The sequence below is a fragment of the Panthera onca genome, chromosome A3 (assembly GCF_046562875.1).
Source record: "Panthera onca isolate mPanOnc1 chromosome A3, mPanOnc1 haplotype 2, whole genome shotgun sequence".
Taxonomy (NCBI): Eukaryota; Metazoa; Chordata; class Mammalia; order Carnivora; family Felidae; genus Panthera; species Panthera onca.
The window spans coordinates 20,932,029-20,957,022 of record NC_138341.1 but is presented as its reverse complement, the minus strand read 5'-3'; the positions used below and the strand labels follow the sequence as shown (position 1 = coordinate 20,957,022).

Here is a 24,994-nt window from a genome sequence, read left to right as displayed (position 1 = left end):
TGCCCACATCCCTAAACTATCCAAGCAAAAAGAGCGTGAAAAACTAGCTAAAGCTACCTGTTGAATAAGCCTGCCTTTGCTGTAAACGTAATCGACAGATATTAAAGTTCAAAATAATTGCAAGTAAAACCGTCTCAACCAGTTTTTGACCAATCGACAGTTCCTGGTACAGACAGATTTGCTAAAAATTGTTTTATTTTTAACTACTCAGTGATTTCTTTTCTGATTATTTCTTCTCCATAGCTATGATGAAAGGATGACTGATGACAGGAACTCTAGTCTTGCAAACATTAAAGGTGAAGGACAGATTTTGGTTCGTTTCTTTTCAAAGTTTAGGAAAAGGTGAAGTTAATAGGTCCCTCTTTCTTTAACTTTTCCAACAATATCAGTATAACTGTAAGTTTCATCGATGTACGAATGTATACAATCACCGATCTAAGAACCTTTGTAAGAGCGCATTAACGATTTTAAAGTAGAGAGGAAGTTGCCACAGACCGCTAAGAATTAAGGCAACAAGATGACAAAAAGGGGCATTTAAAAGTGACAGGCTCACGTCACCTGGGTGGCTAAGTCGGTTCAGTATCTGACTCTTAATTTGGGCTCAGGTCATGATCTCGCGGTTCATGAGTTCGAGCCTCACATCAGACTCTGCGCTGACAGTGCAAAAAAGCCTGCTTGGGATTCTGTGTCTCCCTCTCTCTCTGCCCCTCCCCTGCTCTCTTTCTCTCAAAAGGTAAACAAAAACATAAACTAACAAATCAATCAATCGATAAATGTGACCGGCTCAAGCTAAGACCAGATATGGAGAAGAAAAAAAGTTTTTTTTTAAAGCCTTGAGAGGATACCAAGACATCTAATTGAATTAACTCGTGGAATCCACAAGATGATGGGAGGGTTCTCAAGAATTTTTCAACTAGAGAAATGGAAAAAAATTCTTATGAATGAGCCTTTGTTAAATTACAAAAGTCATGGCTATTTTTATAAAATGGAATGGGAATGCTTTCTGTTGAAATGAATATGCTCTTGAAAACAGTTTTCTTATAAACATGGATCTGTGTATTTTCATTGTACAGACGTCAGCCTAAATAGTTCCCTACATGGATTCAATTGTTTCGTTCAAATAGAAGATACCAACTCAGCAGGGCACTTGCAAACCGTTCTATGCTTCGGACCTGTTCCAGCCCCCACGGGAGGCGGGCAGCCACTGAAACAGCAAGGGCTTTGCCTGCTGGTTTCCCTGGCCACAGGGTCCTGTCTCAATTGCCCTTGTACTTCATTAATATTTACAGTCTTAATTTTTTAAGTTATAAAACGATTTGTGAATAGTTCAAATAATACGCGTTTGCTTTAAAAGCAGCAGAGACCCCTGAGTGTGCTTCTGTAGAAATATACGTTCTCATATTTCCTTCTCAAATGACGGACACACTCAATGCATGCTTTGCTGCTAAAAACACACGTTAGGATTGACAAATGAAGTGACATTAAGCCTTCGTTCCCTTGGTTGTCACATAAAGAAGGACTGAAAAGAAAGTTCTGGAGGTAAATATAAAAAAGTAAAGATTTCATTTCTAAATTCCATTTCTAAAAAGACGGCCTAAAGAAATAAGCAGACAAGTGAGCAGATGAATGTACCAAGGATGTGCGTTCCAGTGTGTTTATATCCTCCACAAAGCGCACTTGGTAAAACCAATGAGGATATATCTACCAAAGGAGTGCTATGTGGTCATTTAAAGTGACGACGTATAGCTACACCTACTGATACGGGAAAATGTTTAGGCTCTACAGCTAAGTAAGACAAAAGGGTTCCAGAATAGCATGATACCAGCCAATTTTGGTCCGTACCAAAATTGGGTCCCTTTGTGTCCAAATATGTGTGCACTGAAAAAGAGAGATATCAAAATATTAACAGTATCTTGCTACTTGATTTTTCACTTTTTTCTTGCTCTGTAAATATTATTTGAATTATTTTTTACAACGAGCATGTGTTTCTATGGTAGAAAAAATGTTATTTTGAAAGAGTTCTTCTGGACATTTTGCATATTTAAAAATAGAAACTTGTCAAGCAAAAAAAAAAAAACAACAACAACAACAACAAAAAACAAACCCATAAACAAAATACCCCCTGGAATTTAGATTTGTACAGAAGGGTGGACTACATTAGAGGTTCTCGAGGAAGCTTGGACTTCTGTTTTGGGAATCAATTCTGTCTGATCGCTGGCAGTTCCCTAAGCGTGGAGGGGGAAAGGGGCTCCCGGTTGAGTTTAGGGCAGGCACAAACATTGCCAACATGTCTAAATGCTTGGTCTCTTTCACAATGATGCATTTCTTTCCAGAGTAGTATTTTTCCTCAGTGTTTTTGTCCTTCATCCCCACATTCTCCCATTTCCTCTCAACCAATGATCCCTCTTCATTGAAAGAGCATAACATACCAGTTCAGAGTCCCAGATAAACCACAGCGGACACAGACAGAGGACCTCTGAGTCATCCATTAAGTCCCAGAAGAAGACTGGAGACTCTGCTGCTGCTTTTCATTCCTTGAGAGAGACTGGAATTTGAGAGACCTGGAGAAAAAATTTAAAACGTAAATGAGAAAGGGTAGGGGGAGAAGATAGGCTGAGAATTAGGATTCCTCTCTCTGGAAAGATGGATGCAAAGGTGCAAAGAATGTGTCTGGTTTGCTGGTTGCTGTAGCTTCAGCATCTAAAATATGCTTAACATGTAACAGGCACTCAGTAAGTATTTATTGAATGAATGAACTATACAGACCACAGCAAGAACAGGGACTTTTGCTCAGAATCAGAGACCATGAGAAGCAAACAGCTGGAGGGCCTGTGGGGGGGGGGGGTGGGGGGGGTGGGGGGGGTGGCGGGTGAGGGAGGGGAGCACAGGGGGGAAGTGCACTTCTGAAGTGTGAATGAAAGATGAGGGCAAGTCAAGGCTCTCCTCCCAAATGGTTATTTGGTGGAACAAAGGGTCTAATTAAAGTTTTATATGAAAAGCGAGGCACTTAAGTTGGGATCTTTAAGAAGAGCATAACGGGGGAGGGGGGCAGGCACCTGGGTGGTTCAGTGGGTTGAGCATCTGACTTTGGCTCAGGTCCTGATCTAACGGCTTGTGAGTTTCGGCCCCGCCTACATCGGGCTGTCTGCTGTCGGGGCAGAGCCCGCTTTGGATCCTCTGTCCCCCACTCTTTGTCTCTCCTCCACTTGTACTCTCTCCCTGTCTCTCAAAAATGAATAAACATTAAAAAAATAGCGTAACCAGTTTGAGGTACCTGAGAGCAAATAACAATGTGTACTTTATTTTTTTTTTTAATGTTATTATTTACTTTTGAAGGAGAGAGAGACAGAGCGTGAGTAGGGGAGGAGCAGAGAGAGACATAGAATTTGAGGCAGGCTCCAGTCTCTAAGCTGTCAGCACAGAGCCCGATGCAGGGCTCGAATTCACGAACTGTGAGATCATGACCTGAGCCAAAGTCAGACGCTTAACCGACTGAGCCACCCAGGTGCCCCAGCAATGTGTACTTTAGATGGAGGCATCTGTAACCATGACAGCCAAGGGTCGTCTTTTGTAGCAGTCACACTACCGAAAATCGCTGTTTCTCTTAGGCATAGAATGTTTAGAAACAGTGCTCGCTTTGGCAGCACATATACTAAAATTGAAACCATACAGAGAAGATTAGCATGGCCCCTGTGCAAGGAGAACACACAAATTCGTGCAGTGTTCCAGATTTTTAGAAAGACAGATACCATATGTTTTCACTCATATGTGGATCCTGAGAAACTCAACAGAAGACCATGGGGGAGGGGAAGGGCGAAAAAAAGTTACAGAGAGGGAGGGAGGCAAACCATAAGAGACTCTTAAACACTGAGAACAAACTGAGGGTGGGTGCGGGGGTGGGGAGAGGGGAAAGTGGGTGATGCGCACTGAGGAGGGCACCTGTTGGGATGAGCACTGGGTGTTGTATGGGAACCAATCTGACAATACATTATATTTAATATAAAAAAAAGAATGTTTAGAAATAGCATGTAACTTACGTAAAGTTGGGTGAACGTGACCTAACTGCAGACCTAGAACTTCAGAGACGCCACGAAAGCCCTCTCCAATCCGATCCCACTGCCTCCCGCCCAGAGGTAACTTCTACTCTGAATGTGATCAACGTAACACTAAGAAAATTTTTTTGTGGTGAAACGCGGAAAATTTACCACTTTAACCAAGCGTACAGTTGCATAGTGGAAGGTACGTTCACAGTGCTGTGCGACCAATCTCCAGAACTCATCTTTCAAAACTGAAACTCTATACCTATTCGGCAACTCCCCATTCCCCCCACTCCAGTCCCTGGTAACCACCATTCTACTTCCTGTCTCAACGAAGGTGACTATTTTGTATACCTTATATAAGTACAACCATACAGTGTTTGTCCTTTTGTGACTGGTTTATTTCACTTAAGGTTCATCCATGTTGTAGCACGTGACAGGATTGCCTCCCTTTTTAAGGCTGCATAGTACTCTACCGTGTGTATACACACATTCAGCTGTCAATGCACATTCGGGTCGCTTTCCCCTATTGGCTATTGTGAATAATGCCACGATGAATGTGGGTGCACAAATCCCTGCTTTCAATTCTTTGGGGTACGTACCTAGACATGGAGTTGCTAGATCATATAATAATTCTATTTTTAATCTTTTGAGGAACGATCATACTGTTTCCCATAGCAGCTGGACCATTTTATATTCCCACCAACAGCGTACAAAGGCTCTGGTTTCTCTTACATCCTCACCACCGTGTGCTATTTTCTGTGTTTTTTTTTTTTTTTTTTGAATATTATTTATTTTTGAGAGAGAGAGCAAGCGAGCGAGCGAGCAGGGAAGGGGCACAGAGGGAGACACAGATTCAGAAGCAGGCTCTAGGCTCTGACCTGTCAGCACAGAGCCCGACGCGGGGCTTGAACTCACAAACTACAAGATCATAACCTGAGCCGAAGCCAGATGCTCAATAGACTGAGCCACCCAGGTGCCCCTATTTTCTGGTTTTTTTGATAACAGATATCCTGATGGATGTGAGGTGGTATCTCGGTGTAGTTTTGATTAATGATGTTGAACTAGTTGGCTAGTGATATTGAACATCTTTTCATGTGCTTATTGGTCATCTGTATATATTTTTTAGAGAAACGCCTATTTAAATCCTTTGCCCATTTTTTTTTTAATATTTATTTTTTTGAGACAGAGAGAGACAGAGCATGAACAGGGGAGGGTCAGAGAGAGGGAGACACAGAATCTGAAACAGGCTCCAGGCTCTGAGCTGTCAGCACAGAGCCCGACGCGGGGCTTGAACTCACAGCCCTCACGGACCGCGAGATCATGACCTGAGCTGAAGTCGGCCGCTCAACCGACTGAGCCACCCAGGCGCCCCAATCCTTTGCCCATTTTTAAACTGGGTTATTTCTTGGTTGTTGAGTTGTAAGAGTTCTTTGTATGTTCTGGATATTATCAGATATATGACTTGCAAATATTTTCTCCAATAGGTTGCCCTTTGATGCACAGAAATTTTTAATTTTGATGAAGTCCAACCTATTTAGTTGTTGTTGTTGCCAGTGTTTTTGGTGTCACGGCCAAGAAAGTATTGCCAAATCTAATGTCATGTAGCTTTTCCTGTTTTCTTCTAAGAAGTTTATCAATTTAGCTCTTATGTTTAGGTCTTCGATCCACTTTGAGTTAATTTTTGTACATGGTGTAAGGTAAGGGTCCAACTTTCATTCTTTTGCAGGTGGCCCATTTTCCCAACACCATTTGCGGACAAGACTGTCCTTTCTCCATTAAACGGTCTTAGCACTCTTGCCAAAAATCATTGGACCACATCAGATTTATTTCTGGGCTTAAACAAAAACCAACTTATCTCCAGAAGGTTCTCCTTGGGCCAGTGATGGGGCTCAGCCCTGCTGCCCCCTCCAGCCGCCCCTCCACTGGCTGCCTCTGCTGGGTTCTGCGTCTGCTCGCTGAAGAAGCTGAACAGGCGAGAGGAGTCTCTTCCCTTGGGCGCGTGGGCCCCAGTTAGCAGAGGCTTTGAGTCCTAACACCACAGCTGATGGCTGCAGGGGAGGGAGACCAGAATACTCCTTTAGAAATGAGTTGCACAACTGACAAGGCACTCACTGATGCTGATGCGCTTGCTGAAAGACTGAGAGATCATGATGACGCAGCAGAATCTCCGACCGAGCAAACCACCGCTCTCAACAAGTGAGCAGACGTGATGAGCAGGATCAGGAAGAAATTCGAGAGCTTAACGAAGTTGCAAGACATCGGCCACAGTCCGCGTTGGTTATGGGAATCCAGCAAGAAAGCAGGCAAATCAGAGAAGTACAACCAAAGAACAAAGAATTGCATACATCCCTGGAAGAACATCCATAGACTGCTAACGGCTAGCAAAAAAGATGATCTGGATATAATGATGAAGTCAAAAGAGCAGCACTCCCAGACTGACATGGATTGTTGTAACAGCTCTGGAGTCTTCCTTGATGCATCCTGACACATCTTTGAAACATCTCAACATGGACCGGAGAGGAGGCACTTGGAAGCAAATCAGAAATTCCAACTGCATGTTGATCAGATAACGGAAATGACGGCAGTAATGAGGAAAGCCATTGAAACTGATAAGCAACAGGGGTGCAAGGTACTGGAACACATATTTCAACTTGAACAAGAAAACAAAGGCTTGAGAGAGATCCTTCACAGGAGTGCACGTGTGCATGAGCGGGGGAGGGGCAGAAAGGGAGAGAATCCCAACTCAGGGCTTGAGCCCACGAACTGTGAGATCATGACCTGAGCCTTAATCAAGAGTCAGAGGCTTAACCGACTGAGCCACCCAGGTGCCATTTTTGAACCTTAGGAAAGATGTGTCTGAAAGTCCATCTTTGACAGTATTAGTGACCAGAAGCAACCAGAGTCTGAGGAAGAGCTGAAGAGCCTGTAAGTCTTTGAGTTTCATATACTTCAGATGGTCACTGGGACTGGTCTACTAAAGTGAATGAGTTAACAGAAAAATCAATCTCAAGGTATGCTTTTTTTTTCCCTATAGTACGTACAGTGGATTGGCAATGACATTTTCTTTTTTACTATTTTAGAGACAGAGAGAGAAAATGCAAGTGAGCAGAAAAGAGTGGCAGAGGGAGGGAGGGAGGGAGGGGGAGAGAGAGAGAAAGAGAGAGAATCCTACGTAGGCTCCATACTCAGTGTGGAGCCCAATGCTCAATCCTACGACCCTGGGGTCATGACCTGAGCCAGAGGCAAGAGCTGCTGCTCAACTAAGCCACCCAGGCGCACCTATAAGTATTCATTTGATGTTTTACAAAATATATATCTAGTATGTAAATTTTTAAAAGCCACTAGAAATAGAAATGGACTTGAACATCAACTGAAATCTAAACTTTTATTTTGTGATTATAGGATTAAAGAGGATAAAACGGTAAAAAACAAAACACCATTATTTCCAGATCTTTCCACTAATGTCCTTTTTCTGTTTCAAATCCAACCCATGATACCATAGTACGTTTGTCATGTCTCCTTAGCTTCCTCTGGTCTGAGTTTCTCTGTATTCTTATTTTTTGTGAACTTGATAGTTTTGAACACATTCTGTGTAGATGTCCCTCAGTTTGTGTTGCGTGTTTTTTTTTTTTATGACCCAACTGGGCTAATGGGTATTTGGAAAGAATACCCCTGAAGCGAAGTGCCCCTTTGATCACATTATGCCGGAAGTATGTGGTATCTACATGCCAGCACTGTTAAGCTTGGTCACTTAGTAAAATTAGTGCTTGCCATGTTTCTCCACTGTAAAGATGCCTTGTTTTCCCTTCTCATACTCTATTTGCTGGAGTTGAGACATGAAGTCCAGCCCACACTCAACCGAGGACGGACGTGTCCTACTTCCTGGAGCACGGAGTCTACACGCATTATTTGGAATTCTTCTGTATGAAAGACCTCTTTTCCCTTCCCTTAACTGTTTTAGAAAACATTTTTATCTCATATGTAGGCCTCTCAGAAACAGACTTAAGTTTTGCCTGTTTTTGAACCTGTCCTGTCAATGAACATTTGTTATTTACAATATTTTGCTATTAAAGAGCAATGGTGCTATGCACTCTCTTGCACGCGTCTCCTGGCATTCCTGTGCTGGGTCACAGACCGTGTGTCCTATTCAAATGTGCAAGATGCCAAGCTGTTTTCCAAGTGGTTCATATCAATCTGTATTCTCACCAGCAGTGTGTCATAGTTCCTATTGTTCCACATCCTCATCAACACCTGGTATTGAGTCTTCATTTTTCCTGATGGGTATAAAAGAATAGCTCATTGTGATCCTAATTTGATTTTTCATTACTAATGAGCCTCTTTTCATGTTTATTCTCCATTTCTACATTATTTTCTAAAAAATGCTGGTTCATATCTTTTGCCCATTATTTTGTAAGTCATCTTTCTTCTTTCTGATGTACGGGAATTCTTCATAGAACCTGGATCCCTTGAAAGACAGATCTATATCAGGGTGACATAGATCGTGAGAGAGAGAGAGAGATGTATCTCCTTTGTAGGATGTATCTGTATCTTTGTCCCTTTTGTGGTTTGTCTTTCCATTCTGTCACATAAACAAAAGTTCTTATTTCAACACAGGCAATTTTTTTTTTTTAAGGTTTATTTTTGAGAGAGAGCGCAAACGGCAGGCAGGCGGGGGGGAGGGGCGGCAGAGACAGAGGAGGAGGCAGAATCCGCAGCAGGTTCCAGCCTGGAGCTGTCAGCAGAGCCCAGCGTGGGGCTCAAACCCATGAACTGTGAGACCATCACTTGAGCCAAAGTCGGACACTTAACTAACTGAGCCCCCCAGGCACCCCTTTTTTTAAAAAGGTTTTTAATGTTTTTATTTACAAAATTTCTTTACACTTGACTTAAATCCTGGCAGAGACATCTCCAAACAGTGAAACAAATTTACCCCCAAGGAGCAATGGGGAAAAAAGTGTTATTTTAAATGTTTTTTTTGTTGTTGTTTTTTTTTTAACATTTATTTATTTTTGAGAGACAGAGCATGAGCAGGGGAGGGGCAGAGAGAGAGGGAGACACAGAATCAGAAGCAGCCTCCAGGGTCTGAGCTGTCAGCACAGAGCCCAACTCGGGGCTCGAACCCAACGAACCGTGGGATCGTGACCTGAGCGGAAGTCGGATGCTCAACCGAATGAGCCACCCAGGAGCCCCAAAAAGGTATTATTCTAACGCAGGACCCTCTTTATACCCCTAGCAGCCACATGACTGACTAAAATGGCTAGAAGTTACAAATGAGTAATTAAAGGCAAAATCTGCCCCCAAGCCAAGGGAACCACCCTTTACCTCTGGTAAAAACTAAGGCAAACAGTTCTTCAATATTCCCTCACTTTATTAAGTGTAACAGGGTACTTATATATCTAAACATTTACTGTAAGTTTTCAGTGACATTTAAACTCTGAATTACCTTTCCATAATTAAGTTTCTTTAGGCACATTGGTTTGTATTTTATAGAAAACACGCATCTTTAGGTCACAAATAGGAAGGAGTATACTTTGCAAATGTTACAAAGATGATTCCAAATCTCTCCTGAACTGCAACCACTCATTTAAGTATTTAATGAAAATAGAGCCCCCAAACAACTGTTTAAACATAACACTGAGAGATTCTGCTGATTAAGAAATCCCTGAAAGAGTAGTAAGCCGTGATTACTGGAAAGCTCAGCATACTAGCAAGGCTTAATTGCAAAGTATTGAACAGAAGGCCACAAATTGTCTTTTCCTAAGAGGAGACAGGAACTAAGGATGTCTGTTAGTAATGCATTGGAATGGCATTGCCTAGTGCGAGTGTTGCGCAGAAACTCCAGGTCACCTCTCCTTTATTATTTTGGATAAGCTTCCACTATCATCGCATGGCCCTGTAAAGGAGAAAAAAAAGAGCTCCATTAGAGCAACGGAAGGCAATGAATCCAGCCAGTCCTGAGGCAAAAGGGAACAATGGGAAAAGTACGGGCTTTGGAGTCCGATCCTGGGCCTGCCTTTCAAACACTGTGTGATCTTGTGTGTGTATGGGCAAGGGGAGTGTTGCCACTGGCATCTAGTGGGTAGAGATCCCGCTAAACATCCTACAACACGGAACACAACCCCCCCATAACAAATAATTATCTGGCCCCAAATGTTAATAGAGACAACGCTGAGACACTCTACTCTATATCCACAATGCGGGATTCCTCCTCTGGTCTCCCAGTCACATTTGTATCACTTATTTGGCTCTTGATGAAACAATGCCAAGTTTAATCTACTTTTTAATCATCTCCTCTCGCCTTCACCAGACTGTAAACTTCTAGAAGAAAGGTACTGGGTGGTATTCTTCATTCATCCACAAAAGCATCCCGTATTGGGTTTTACTCTGTGTGCTAGGTGAACAACCAGGGAGCACACACTGGAAACCACAAGACCCTAACCCACGTGGGCTGCCCACTCCGCACGATACTGTGCCCTCGTTATCTCCCTCAGTTAAGCCTGGCACAGAAAGATGGGAGGGGGGGCTCCAGTCCTGACTATGGTTTCCTCTGGACAAAGGTACACAGACTGAAAAGTGCTTTTCATCATGAAGTCTGAAATACTCCAGCCTACAAATAACTGACCCCTTGTTTCTTCAGTTTCTGAGACAGATCATAAATAAAGGCTTTTAAATGCAAGATGTTTAAACTTTTATATAGCTTATTATTTATCTTGATCAGCAACAGAAAGTTTCTGTAATCTGGAAGAAAACCAGATCTGTTTCCCTCAGGACTGGGGACAGAAAGATTACAATCAGCCCTCCTTTTGGATTTTAGTCCCAGAGTGAAATGCCATATGTAGCAGGTAGGAAGTTGTGTCTGTAATGCAAGTAAGGCCAATGAAAGAAATCTGTAGAATAACAAATTCCCCCCAAATAAACAGCAATGTTATCCAGCAGTAAATTAATTTTCCAATTAAGGTATAATTCAGTTTTCAGGAAAGATAATTTACTTTTCAGAGAGATTTTATAAATATGACCTCAGGGTGACTAGATAAATGAGTAAAATTTTATCAAAAAAAATATTTTTTTTTAAGTTTAAGACCGAGACAGTGCAACTGGGGGAGGAGCAGAGAGAGAAGTAGAGAGAGAATCCCTCTTCGCACTCAGCACAGAGGCCGATGTGGGGCTTGAACCCCCGAAACCATGAGATCATGACCTGAGCTGAAACCAAGAGTCAGACGCTTAACCGACTGAACCACTCAGGTGCCCTGGCTCTAATTTTTTCCTACACGCTTTTTGTATATAGAAACATAATGAGGATGTGTTCCTTTTAAAATTAAAAAATATATATAAACATTATTTTAGGAATAGAAATAGCTCGAGTTTAAAAACTATCTTCCTTCCAAAGTACTATCAAGAATTAAAGTTGTACCCTCCTCCCTCAAAATAGGCTGCTTTTTTTTAGTTGTCTGTCATCAGAAATACTGCTCTAAGGATGTTTCAAAGTGAACCAAATGAAACGTGCTTGGAATGAGCTGGTTTGGTTTCCAAGAAAATGACTTTCCAGAAGCACCTCGGAAGCTGCTGTGACATACCTGCCCTCCAGCGGCACAGGCAGCCACCAAGCCATACTGGCCTCCCTCCTTCCGTAATCTGTTGGCAGCTGCCATGACCAACCGGCAGCCAGTAGCTCCAAATGGGTGTCCCAGGGACAGCGATCCACCCCAGTTGTTAAACTTCTCCAAAGGAGGTGACCCAACCTGGCTCCCACAAAAACGACACAAATGTGATGAGTTTACTTAAGATTAAGAATCAGGCCAGACTCCTAGCAAGAGGAAGGTAACAGAGATGGAGAAAATGACTAACTTGAGACACGTCACGTATTACTTTATCGTAAAGAAAGAAATTCTAGGTCAATTCTGAAAGCCACTGTCTATTTACCTTCTCCTAACACCAGAACTGGAAGAACAAAAGACAAAATAGAATTTTACTTTCATTTTTTCTAAAGATTTCAGGAACTATTTTCCAACTAAGAAATAAATACATTTAATAAAATAAAAAATTCTTCATAAAAAGGAATTGCTTTCCCCTTCATATTTTTATTAACAGCCCAAATATTACTGTGCTTTGGAAATTCAAGCATACTTTTAATCACTTACCTTGGTTTTTCTACCCATGTAATTTTGTGCAAACCAATCAGAATCCATGGCTTTAAAATTAGCCAAAATCTGACCCTACAAGGGAAAGGACCTTGTTATTAATGTCCCTTGACATTAAAGTTGAGCAAATCTTTACATCAGTTTTCAGTGAAATCTTCCTAAGGAAACATTTGCTTCTTTTGAAGGGCCTCTAAGAGATCACAGCAAAAGGTATGTCTTCAAAACTGCACGACTGGATTCCCCCCACTTAACACCCCTTCCAACAGTATAGGTCAGTATTTCAAATATAAAGCTCTACTTGTGTTTTATAACACTATCATAAAACACACTTGGATCTCCCCAACACAATACACTTTTTATGATTACAGTCCTTTGATATGTATCTTTTAAGTGACTTACTGAGAATGCTTCATGAAATTCAAAAGCATCGATATCAGTCATTGTTAATCCTGCCCTTTCCAGAACTTTTGGAGTAGCGTAAGTTGGTCTAAAAAGAAAAAATAAGTAATGTGTGAAAACTTTAATTTTTAACCTAAGAACTCCTTATTCTCCAAGGTGAGTTTTACATAAGGTATTATAATGCCCTCCACTCATGCACTGCTTCTGTACAAATATTAAGTATTGGGGACACAATAGTGAACTTAAACAGACATAGCCTCTGTCCTTACAAAGTTTACATTCTAGAGTCAGGGATATAGCTAATAAACAAACTATGAAAGAGAAGGGCAAACAAATAATGTGAAGAATTAGAAAAACACAGAGCTGTGAGGGATGGGAAGACAGTCTGAACACTAGGAGGCTTTCATAAAAGGCCATTATAAAGACTATGTAGCAATATGAAAAAATGCTTATGACACCTTAATGAAAAAAGAATACATTATATATGTAGAAATGTATACAAAAAAGAGGAAAAAAAATCCAAAACTGTAAAATAATATACCAACATAAAGGATTATGAATCCAACACACAAAACAATTATGAACTCAGAACTTAATGTACTTTAAAATCTATATAATAAATGTGGGTAATCAAATACTTCTAATGATAGTCCTAGGATATTTCTACACTGTTACCTACCCAAGTAAAAGTTGATCTTTTGGATCCTGAGACACATACACAAAATCCCTAGGTAAAAAACAGAGGGGTTAGCTCCAGTAATAAAATAAAGAAACCGAGGCGGCCATTTATTTGAACATTTACTTTACCTCAAATATGCCTTTGGCTTATAACCCATGGCCAGAGCTTTCTCCTCTGCCATTATCAGCATTGCAGATGCACCATCAGTCTGAAATGTTAAGCAGAACAATAACGTTAAATTCTTCAGCCTTTCTGGAAGTCTCTGTACAACCATTTTCTATGTAGTGTTCCTGAATCTATCAACTAATTACACTGTATACAGAGATTTTATAAAACAAAACTATTTTCATTTTATCCATAATTAATGGGCGACCCAAATACACACACTGACCCATTGTTTTAAGGAAGAGGGTAGAAAAACCTGTCAAAAAGTACCATCATTATCAAAATGGACAAAGAGAATAGGTAACATTAGAAGTATGTATTCATAATAAACTTAAGCCAAAAGATTTTTGCTTTTGACAGAATATGAGAAATCTTACGAATTAAAATAGTCTCTCATTTACTTACTTATTTTTACATTTTATGGACTGTTTCTGAACTTGTTTCCTGCCTGTGGAAGGAAACACAGGCTTCGAGGTGATATGAAAGAAACAGGCAGGCAGCTGAGAACATTAGAACCATGGTCTTTCCTCTCTGGACACACCCCATATACTTCTTACCAACTGAGAAATCAAGTTGAGAGACAAAGAGCTACCACTGAAAAAAAGCCTTATACCATGACTAAAAGAAAGCTCAAAAAAAAAAAAAAAAAAAAAAAATCCAGGGGCACCTAGGTGGTTCAGTCGTTTAAGTGTTCAACTTAAGCTCAGGTCATGATCTCATGGTTCATGAGTTTGAGCCCCACGTTGGGCTCTGTGCTGACAGCTGGAGCCTGCTTCGGATTCTGTGTCTCCCTTTCTCTTTGTCCCTCCCCTGCTTGCCCTCTTCCTCTCAGAAATAAACATTAAAAAGAAAAAAAAATCCAAAACCCACTACTTTGGAGTTTGCAACATAAGAACAATTTCTACCACATTCTATGATATTATTTTAACTTAGTAACCCTGAAGTCACGATGGAGCTACCTTACCACCAACAGAGGAGCCATAAGGTCTGGAAACAGCGGTGACCATACATAATAATGGTTTATGGACATTACATTAATATGTTCAATGTGCCATTGTGCAAAGTTACAATGAATGTGGTGCATCAACACATCGCCCAAAGCCCACCTATCTGTGATGTGCTGCCTCTGATGATTTGCATTTCTGACTTCCAATGACTAAACCTGCCCCTTTAGCACACACCAGAAGTAATCAAGGAAGTTCAGATCTGGCAAGAGTATAGCCCACCCCATGTGGCCCTATCATTCAATTTGGTTGTGGAAATGATTATCTAACCAGTCCTTCACCGCTCACGCCTAACAAGATGGTGGCGTACCATCCTGCTGGAACCATTCCAGGCACCCCTCCCCTAGCCCAAGAGTGGGCGTTAAGTAGTCACTTAACAAGGTCAAACATGTCAACATGTACCCAGGTTTCCGGACATCACGTGCAGGTAAGGAAGATACGTTGTAAAAGAAATGCTGACCAGCTAGACTCTATCCAGAGGACTATACCCCAAGGTGGTAGGAGAAAAGAAACCACATCTTATGAGCAGAAACAGAATCAAAGGGATGTTTAGTTAAGGAGGAGCCAAAAAACAAGGAAGGATATGAAGCTATATGCTGATAAATAAAACCACCACCCCAAGAAATGAGGGTAGATATACTTATTCTATGTTTTATAGGAAAACGCTTATAGAAATTGCTTATAGTAATGTAACTGGGGGCCAGTATAGAGCAACATTTTCTAACAAGGGGAGCTAAAAGATAACTTGTCACACTCTCTGCCTACTTTCCACATCTCATACAACTCCTCAAATTCACATCCTATGCTCCAACCAAGCTTTCCCCCAAAGAAACCCTTGCTCTCATACCTCTTTGCTGTTCCCCTTGCCTAGAATGCATTTATTACACTTCTTGAACTGGCTTGTACCCTTCCTTCAAGATTTGCTGCTCAGATGCTACGTCCTCTACGGAGCCTCTCTGACTCCTCCCGTGCGCGTCTTCTCTGTTAGCCTGCGCTTACAACCTCCATCGCATCTTCTCCTGGCATTATCATCACTGGCCTTTCTACCCCCAGTGCTTAGGAGAGCTAATCAGAGTTTTCTGACTGGTTAAATGCCTGAAGTGAACAGCTTTTTGTATCAGAATCGTGGCTAGATTAGGTGACTCTGAAGGCCTTCAAACTAGGCTTCTTTCTGTTTTTTTAATAACCCCATTTTAATATTTTTATAATGAATAACTAGATGTTTACGCCTCTATTTATAATACATATAAATAGATCTATTGTAGGCTTTTCTACTGAAAGGCCACAGATATAAAAGTCACTGGTAAACACATAGAGCACACATAGTTACCAGGAAAGAAGAATTTGCAGCCGTCACTGTGCCATAGGGCTTGATGAATGCAGGTTTTAGTTTGGCCATCTGCTCCAGAGACGAAGGACGAATGCCATTATCTTTGGTAACTGTATCTTTTCCTAAAAAAAACATGAACTTTTTAACTCTAAAGAAGTACAAGCTTTATATATCTTCTCCAGAGAAATATGTTTTAAAAACTGTAAGAACAAGTGAAATGTAAACCATAGCTATTTACCAAAAAGAAAATCTTTTACAGTTATTAAGATGTCATCGAATCTTAATCAATACTTTATTTTAGATTTTTTTTTTTTTTAAGTAATCTTTACCCCTAACATGGGGCTTGAACCTACAACCCTGAGATCAAGAGTCGCATGCTCTACCAACTGAGCCAGTCAGGCACCCCTGAACTATATTTTTAAGACATCTGGGAAATAATCTAAATGATCTAACAAAAGGACACCCTACTTTCTTTCTTTTTTTTTTTTTTAAAAATGTTCATTTATTTTTGAGAGAGACAGAGCATGAGCGGGAAAGGGGCAGAGAGAGGGAGACACAGAATCGGAAGCAGGCTCCAGGCTCTGAGCTGTCAGCACAGAGCCCGATGCGGGGCTCGAACTCACGAACCGTGAGATCACGACCTGAGCTGAAGTTGGACGTTTAACTGACTGAGCCACCCAGGCGCCCAGGACACCCTACTTTCTTAAGGTATTTATTCACATTTGGCTATTCTTCTATTCAGAAATCACATGAATGAAGAATTTTTAAATGGGCATCTACATAAAAACTAAAATACAGCAGGAAAACCTAAAAGCAGACTCATGAAAACTTCTCTTTAAAATGTTGTGGGGCACCTGGGTGGCTCAATTGGTTAAATGTCTGACTCTTGGTTTCGGCTCAGGTCATGCTCACGGTTGTGAGATCAAGCCCCACCCCTTGCACTCTTCTGCACTGGCAGTGCAGAGCCTGCTTGGGATTCATTGTCTCCTTCCCTCCCCCCTCTCTCTCCCCCTCCGCCCCCACCCCCACTTGTGCACATGCTCTCTGTCAAAATAAATAAACATTAAAAAAAAATAATATTTAATAATGTTAAAAAAAATATTACAACATAAATCGAACCTTGAGTCCATGTTTAAAAGTGAGTGTTCTGGAAACAGAACCAACTACTTACTGAGAAGTCATTTGGGGCTTTTGGAGTTTCAGAAGCGATTCAGAACTCTCAGAACTCCCTAACAGGTGGCATGAAGCATCCTCCTTTATAAAGCTGAGGAAACCATTTTACCTGGTACTTTGAAGGGCACAACATCAGACAGGAGTCCTTCATCCTGGGCCTTCTTGGCCAGGCTGTGAGAGCGCAGCGCGTACTCATCCTGGTCCAGTCGAGAAACAGCAAAGGCAGCGGCCAGTCGGTCTGCAGAGTGGCCCATGGTCTCACTGGTGGAGAACTCGGCCACCGCAGGGAGCTGGGGAAGGGAACGTACGGGATCAGGTACGCTGTCAACAGGTGTTATACCATGCCCAGGGTTATCTGGGCAAGTCAAGACCAAGACAGGAGAAGCTTTTTGTGAGCAGGGCGTCTCTCAGGAGGGCTTACAAATTCAAATTTTCTAAGCACCATCTTTTTTCCCCATCTTGAGCAAATAATTAACCTTTCCCTGTAACTAATAGAATCTACAAATGAGCATAACCGACCGTATAACTAATTATGTATCTTTGCAGTGGGATGCTTTGGAAACACAGGTCTTTACATAAGAGGTCCCAAGTCTTACCTCGGGTGACAGGAAATTCAATCTGAATTTAGAGATTAAAGACAGTCGCTGACCCAGAGTCTTGGCCTTATTGAGATCAAGCAACATCTTCCTCATTTTCCTTGAATGACGAATAGGGACATCAGACATTAACTCTACACCACCTGCCACGACCACATCGCACTGCCCAGAGGCGATCAAGCCAACACCTACAGAGCACAGGTTACAGGAACATGAACATCTTTTGCAGAAATTAACAGACCACTGATAATTGAAGCCTCTTGATTAAATTCCTGTTGTATGACAGTTATCAGCATTCTATAACATGTGTAATTATGCTTTTAACTTTTTCAGAGGGATTAAGATAATTTTTTTGAATGACTAAAACTATATTCAATGCACTAGAGAAAAACAAGTCTCATTCAGTCCATACGGACAACAGCTTCTGGAAATATCCACCGGACCAACCCTCAAATCAGTCTAAACCAGAACATTCTGCATATTTTACAAACTCCCAGCTTTAGTTTTCAGAAAGATTTTTATCCCTACAACAGGAATTTTTACTACAAGCTAGAGAAAGTCTAGCTTTTGAAGATGTAAGGCAGCCCCTGCTCCTCTTTCTGGCCACTGGCGAGTATTTTGTTGCTCTATCTGGAAGTTGTCACATGCTTCATAGAGTGGTGAATGCCCCCAATCACGGCCTGTGGCATCATTTTCTGCCACTCATGAGGCAGGCTGCAACCTGGCCTTGATGTTACTAAAAGAGCACAGTCATCTTTCAGGTTTCGGTCTTTTCACAACAAGCACTGCCACTGCAAAACGTCCCACTATTTTGCTAGAGTTTGTCAGGAGAATTTGTAACTAATTATTAAAATCCCACAGGTGTGGGGAGAAAGCAGAGGAAAGAGTCTGTACTTCTTACACAGTGATTTATCACTTGGGCCACAACCTTCATGGGGGTGTATTAGACTCCCCTAACTTAACCATTTTTTTTCTAATTTTTTTTTTTTTTAATGTTTATTTATTTTTGAGAGGAGAGGGGAGGAGAGAGAGAGAGAGAGAGAGAGAGAGAGAGAGAGAGAGAGGAGAGAGAGAGGGAGACAAAGAATCCGAAGCAGGCTGCAGGCTCTGAGCTGTCAGCACAGAGCCCAATGCGAGGCCTGAACCCATGGACCGTGAGATCATGACCTGAGCCAAAGTCAGATGCTTAACTGACTGAGCCACCCAGCCGCCCTGGGATTCACCTGACTTTAAAACCCAACAGGTTATAAATTATTCATGGCTCAAATTCAGAAGCACCCTCCTAGAGACATACTTCTCCAGCTGATAATCCCTGCTGTGGCCAGCCACGTTACTGATGGAGAAACTACATGAATGGTTGTGTCCCTCAGGCATAGACAGCAAGAAAAGATGAGAACTACTTCAAAAATCGAAAATGTTAAATATGACCTTATTTTTGAAAAACGACACAAATTCAGAGATCTCTGCTGATCATATACTTTTGTTGAGAGTACTTTTTTTTATGATTGTATAAACGACCAAGGAGAATTAACATGTACCTTCCGCTTTCAAGTAAACATACCTGTGGTCATGGCTTGGTTGGCAGAGATGCAAGCCATGGTGACAGTGTGAGCAGGAGTCTTGTCAGAGAAGCCAGCTCCCAGGGCAGCCTTCAGGAAATACAGGAACGAAACGGTCACTTCTAAAGGAAGCGTTATGTGGAAACGATGTCATGTGAGCACCACTTCTCCGTGTGGTGAATCAGGAAAGGGTTTGAGGTTAATACTCTACAGAGTAACATTCAGAATGAAATCAGGCCCATCATGGAAATGGCCCACTCATTTTTCATCTAGCCATTAACCGACAAGCGCTCTACGAAATTCTTGGTAGCCGGTTTCCAGCGTGGGGAACAGGCTATAGGTCACCTAATTCCTTAGCAGTGCTGTGCTCTGGGACTTCAAGAATATCAATACATAACTGGATTTTAATCTAAATTTCCAAATAGCCTTGAAGTAAACCTTTTAAATCCACCTGGTGGAAGGATGAAATAGGTCATGGAGTAAGATCCTCACGATCTGTGTTCCTGCACTTGAAAGGCTTGGTGGCAAAGCAAAAGTTACCAAAGCAGAAAGTGATTTCTAAAGAACCAACCACTCCCCTAACAGCCTTCCCACTCAGGTCCCTGCCTGCTCTCCACTCATTCCTCCCACTGCTAATCCGTCTCTCTTTGTGACTGCCACAGAATTCAGACAGCACCCTGAAGACCCAAAGCAAAGGCAACTTGGAAAACTTGCCATTAAGGAGGAGTTCAAGTTGATGAAAGAAACTTTGCAAAAGTGCCTAAGCCCCAAGTAAGCATCTTTGAAAGAAGGTCAGACCAGCTAACCAACTGGAAAAAGACAAACCTGTCCAGGATGATGACACAATAGTTGCTTCAAAAGAGAACAATTTGAGGGGTCTTGACAAGAACTGAGGCCCTCCAGGGGCGCCTGGGTGGCTCAGTCGGTTGTGCATCCAACTTCAGCTCAGGTCATGATCTCACGGTTACTGAGTTCGAGCCCCGCGTCGGGCTCTGTGCTGACAGCTGGGAGCCTGGAGCCTGCTTCGGATTCTGTGTCTCCCTCTCTCTCTGCCCCTCCCCTGCTTGTGCTCTGTCTCTCTCTGTCTCTCAAAACTGAATAAATGTAAAAAAATTAAAAAAAAAAAAGAACTGAGGCCCTCCATTAATCTTGCAAAATGGCCTCTATCTCTATCACTAAGGCACAGTAAACGTTACACATAACATGAAGACACCTATTATTTTATTATAATACTTATTGGGGAAAATAATGCTGCCAAAAAAAATCATTCCATTTTTGCTTAAGAATTAATGCATAGATACAATAACAAAATATTTCATAACATTAAAGTTACGTTTTAAAAATAATGCTCTCACTATCCCCCCACCAGCCACCACCACCACTATTTATGAGATTCTGGTTCCCATGAGGGGAATTCTTTTTTAGTGGCCCTTTTCTGAAACTACTTAACTATGCTCAGAATACAAGATCTCCTGTAATTTGGTAAAATAAACCTGTTTCCAAAGTCTAGATGAAGGAGGCTGAATGTTTCTTAAATAAGTTTTACTTTTTTAAAGTTTATTGAGAGAGAGAGAGAGAGCCCACGAGTGGGAGTGCCTGAGGACGCATGAGAGTGGGGGAGGGGCAGAGAAAGAATCTCAAGCAGGCTCCACACTGTCGGTGTGGAGCCCGACATGGGGCTCAAACTCAAACACCGTGAGATCATGACCTGAGCTGAAACCAAGAGCCGGCCGCTTAACCAACTGAGCCACCCAGGCGCCCCGCTTTTATATTTACACTACCCATGTATCATCATCTGTAGAAACAGAAGTACGTCATAGTACATAGTACATACAGTATAACCTTATTCTGGTCTTTCCAGGTAGACTTGATACTCAGCGCCCAACCTACTCTGCTGAAAACTACACCCTGGCAACGGCACGTCAGCCTCTCAATGCAGACCGATTCAAAAAAGGAAGAAAGAAGCAAATCTCCAGGGGCCGGGGGAGGAGAGCACACCAGTGGGGCAAGTGTAAAGGGCACTCAGGTCGTATGGCCCAATCCTCATAAGGTCCTTTCTAGCACGTATCCCACCCTTGGCCCCAGTTGACTCTCAGCCCTGAAAGAGCTTTAAATAGAAGTGGTTTCTGGGGAACCTTGTCCACATGCTTCTATTTAAAGCTTGAACAGCTCTCAAGGCAGGCTTAGGCTCTAGACAGCACACTAAGGGAAAAGGAGGAAGACGCCTCTTAGTCAAGGAGGAGAGCAGGGAAATCTGCAGAGGCCTTTCAGTAAAGTCAGGTTCATGGGAACTCAGCAACACAAGTCTTTAACATTTCCTATAAACATGACGAATACAGACAACAGGTCCTTCAAAAGCTCTCTAGTCGGAAGGTACATTAGCTTTTAGGTTACAATACAACTACGGAGAGACATCCTCATAACATCCTCCCCCAGGGCAACCTTCCCCTGGAGTGAATGCCCCTGGTACTGGTACAGGGCAGGGAGAGGCAACTACCACACGTCAATTCATAGCTGCGATTTGCACATGGATGTAAAATTTTCTGACAGAATTTAGGGAAAAACATTATGGCTTTAAGTATTAGAACGGAAATACTGAAAAAACTGAAACGCTTGGTAGTTTTCAAGGGCTCTTATAAGAGCCACTTTGCTTTTTGCAGAATATAAAAGTTGCAAATGTATTATGACTAGCTTGATGCAGTTGTAAAATTGTCATATTCGACCCAGTCAGAAACGTGAAAGCCCAGGGAAAAACCAAAAAAATCAGGACGGGAAAAAAACCATTTTCTGTTCATAATTTTTTTTCTGCCTCCCTAACATCCTACAGTCGATTCTATGGGCTTAAGTAACACCAGATGTTCAGCAATATTAGCATTTACTGGCAGGTAAAAATGTGGGGCAGAACCAATACTTCCGGCCCTGCTCATGTCCCCTCCTGGCTGATAGTGATGGAAATTATTGCCCCCACAACTGTACTGAACACAGAGATACGGCAGGCACAAAGCTAGAAATAAAGAAAATGCTTAACACGCTGAAATGTGCTTTGGAGCCAACTTTATCCAAATAATCACTTTCAAATTGAAACAAAGCCCAGAAGATGTGTTTGGACTCTTCACCAGGAAATGCCTGTGTGACGTGTCACACAAGTTTTAAGGTCTGTTATCATCTCAGTTGCCACCAGTGAACGCTACCTGGAGCTATGCCAACTAGGGTAAAGGTAAACTCCTATGAGATGGTTTTAAACACACACCCTATGTGTCATGTCGTTAAAGGGAACAAATCAATCAGCAATGCCACCTCCAACAAAAACCATGTTGTGAAATAAGTTCTTTGCATAGTGTTGAAATTTTGAGTTAATTAGTAGCCACCGTAACATTATCAAGGTCACATCAGCCATACTTCCCTACGATCTCTATTATCCTAAGGGATAGAAAAATGAACATATCCTAAAGCAGCTCAAATAATTGATTTGACTTACAGTATGAATATACACTAGTACAAGTCATTTGGTTATACTATAATTCTCTCAAACATTCACATTCATTATTCAAATTGCAAAATCACATTTTAAGTCAAATATAACCTTACTTAAAACTTTTTAATAACTTTTGAAGAATAATTCTGTTCACTGAAATTCAATCGATTCTCCTATCAATCTCTTGGAACAACATGAAGTTCGTTTTACTCACCTCTCTAGCCACATTGCTAGTCTTCACTTCCTGTATAACTGTGCCAAAGATGATATAATCAACAACATCCTTCGGGACATTGGTCCGATGCAGCAAACCCCTGAGAGAAGTCCAAAGCAATAAAAACCGAGACAGTGCAGCAGGTCATCACATAAAACACTGTAATGCTTTTAAAATCACAAGCTAAATAGGAAGAATCAAAAATCATTTTGAGGGGTGCCTGCGTGGCTCAGTTGGTTGAGCGCCTGACTTTGGCTCAGGTCATGATCTCGTGGTTCATGGGTTCAAGCCCCGCATCGGGCTCACTGCTGTCAGTGTGGAGTCCACTTTAGATTCTCTGTCCCCTTTCTCTCTCTGCCCCTCCCCATTCGCACGCATTCTCTCAAAAATAAAACATTAAATAATTTAGAAAAAGATAAAGCAGATACATAAATATAGTAATGTTAATAGGAACCAAAGTTTCAGTCAAAAGAGAAAAGAGAGACAAGTATAAAATCAAAGAGATGAAATAAAATCCCAGGTATATTAAATTTAAATTTGGAGTACCAATATAAACCCATAATTGAAGCTATACATTTGTCTAGTTTTACCCACTGATAGAGACTAGAAGCAGTCACATTCCAGTAGGAAAGGAAGGAGTCAATCTTTTGGGTTTTTTTTAAATGTTTATTTTCTTTTTGAGAGAGAGAGACAGTGCAAGCAGGGGAGGGGCAGAGAGAGAGGGAGACACAGAATCCGAAGCAGGCTCCAGGCTCTGAGCTGTCAGCACAGAGCCCGACGTGGGGCCCAAACTCATGAACTGTGAGATCATGACCTGAGCCAAAGTCGGACGCCCAACCGACTGAGCCACCCAAGCGCCCCAGGAATGAGCCAATCTTGAACTCAGACTTGGTTCTTTTTTTTTCAGACTTGGTTTCTAAATGCCATTCCCCACTAAAGGAATCAGCTTATTTACTTTTTTTTTTAAAGATTTTATTTTGTTTTTTAAGTTTACTTATTGGAGAGAGTGGGGGAGGAGCAGAGAGAGAAAGAGAGAGAGAGAGAGAGAGAGAGAGAGAGAGAGAGAGAGAATCCCACGCAGCTTCCCTGGTGTCAGTCTAGAGCCCAAGGCAGGGCTTGATCTCATGAACCATGAGATCATGACCTGAGCCTAAACCAAGAGTCGGGCACTTAACTGACCGAGCCTCCCAGGTGCCTAAATATTTTATTTTTAATTAATCTCTCCACCCAACACTGGGCTCAAACTTACTTACAACCCTGAGATCAAGAGTCACATGCTCTACCAACTGAGCCAGCCAGGTGCCCCAGGAATAAGCTTTTTAAAAAAAAATGACTGAGGCTAGGTCTAAGGCAAGACAAGTACAAAGTAAATCTCACTGATCTTTTTTGTGCCAAAAAGAAGAAAGTACTTAAAGACTAACGGGATATCAAAAACAGGAACATGGGTGTACACATTTGTCAAAGTTCATCATACTATACACTTAAATGTGTGCATTTTATTATATTCAAGTTATACCTCAGAAAATAACATTACGCTAAAAAACAAAGGGACATAAGAACTTGGGGGTGCCTGGTTGGCTCAATTAGTAGAGCATGCAACTCTTGATCTCAGAGTCGTGAGTTTAAGCCCCACATTGGGTGGAGAGCTAACTTAAAAAAAAAAAAAAAAGAAACAACTTGACAGGAGCTCCCACAGATAAAATGCGTGAGCTTCAAAAAGAATATTGACTAACCTTAGCTATGACACAATAAGTAAAATGGGGCACCTGGCTGGCTCAGTCAGTGGAGCATTCGACTCTTGATTTTGGGATTGTAAGTTTGAGCCCCATGTTGGGTATAGAGCTTACTTAAAAATAAAAAAATCTTTTTAAATGGTTATATATTTTATTTTTGAGAGAGAGAGGAAGGGTGGGGCAAAGAGAGAGGGAGACAGAGAATCCCAAGCAGGCTCCACACCGTCAGTGCAGAGCCCGTCGCAGGGCTCAAACTCATGAACTGTGAGACCGTGACCTGAGCCAAAATCAAGAGTCAGATGCCCAACTGACTGAGTCACCCAGGCAGTCCAAAAATAAAATCTTCAAAAAAAAACACAGTAAGTAAAAATTCGTAAGTCTTAAAACAAAGAAAAGCTGTTCTTTACAGAAAAATACCAGCCGATAAATGTAGGAGGAATAACAAAATTAGAAAAATCATAAATTTGTAACCTCTGATGTAATAAAACT

General features: G+C 41.6%; 1 protein-coding gene, 1 non-coding gene and 1 pseudogene across 6 annotated transcripts in view; 2 read left to right on the top strand and 1 right to left on the bottom strand.

The window, feature by feature from the left end:
- Window positions 1-3,628: 3,628 nt before the first annotated feature.
- On the top strand, window positions 3,629-3,735 carry LOC132674809 (U6 spliceosomal RNA). Its single transcript, XR_009608623.1, has one exon. It is a non-coding gene; the product is annotated as a U6 spliceosomal RNA (small nuclear RNA).
- Window positions 3,736-6,123: 2,388 nt separating this feature from the next.
- On the top strand, window positions 6,124-7,004 carry LOC132674808 (FGFR1 oncogene partner 2-like; annotated as a pseudogene).
- Window positions 7,005-9,055: 2,051 nt separating this feature from the next.
- HADHB (hydroxyacyl-CoA dehydrogenase trifunctional multienzyme complex subunit beta) overlaps window positions 9,056-24,994 on the bottom strand; it is a 41,980-nt gene continuing 26,041 nt past the window's right edge. For all 5 annotated transcript variants that reach the window (XM_060645005.3, XM_060644990.3, XM_060644982.3 and 2 more), the window contains 11 exons: window positions 22,773-22,872; window positions 19,086-19,173; window positions 17,525-17,712; window positions 17,038-17,218; window positions 15,756-15,877; window positions 13,385-13,464; window positions 13,257-13,304; window positions 12,578-12,665; window positions 12,179-12,253; window positions 11,615-11,779; window positions 9,056-9,933 (listed from right to left, as the gene is read on the bottom strand). In XM_060645005.3, coding sequence (XP_060500988.1) covers window positions 9,898-9,933; window positions 11,615-11,779; window positions 12,179-12,253; window positions 12,578-12,665; window positions 13,257-13,304; window positions 13,385-13,464; window positions 15,756-15,877; window positions 17,038-17,218; window positions 17,525-17,712; window positions 19,086-19,173; window positions 22,773-22,872 — 1,171 coding nt within the window. In that variant the 3' untranslated portion in view covers window positions 9,056-9,897. The remainder of the gene's footprint in view (window positions 9,934-11,614; window positions 11,780-12,178; window positions 12,254-12,577; window positions 12,666-13,256; window positions 13,305-13,384; window positions 13,465-15,755; window positions 15,878-17,037; window positions 17,219-17,524; window positions 17,713-19,085; window positions 19,174-22,772; window positions 22,873-24,994) is intronic.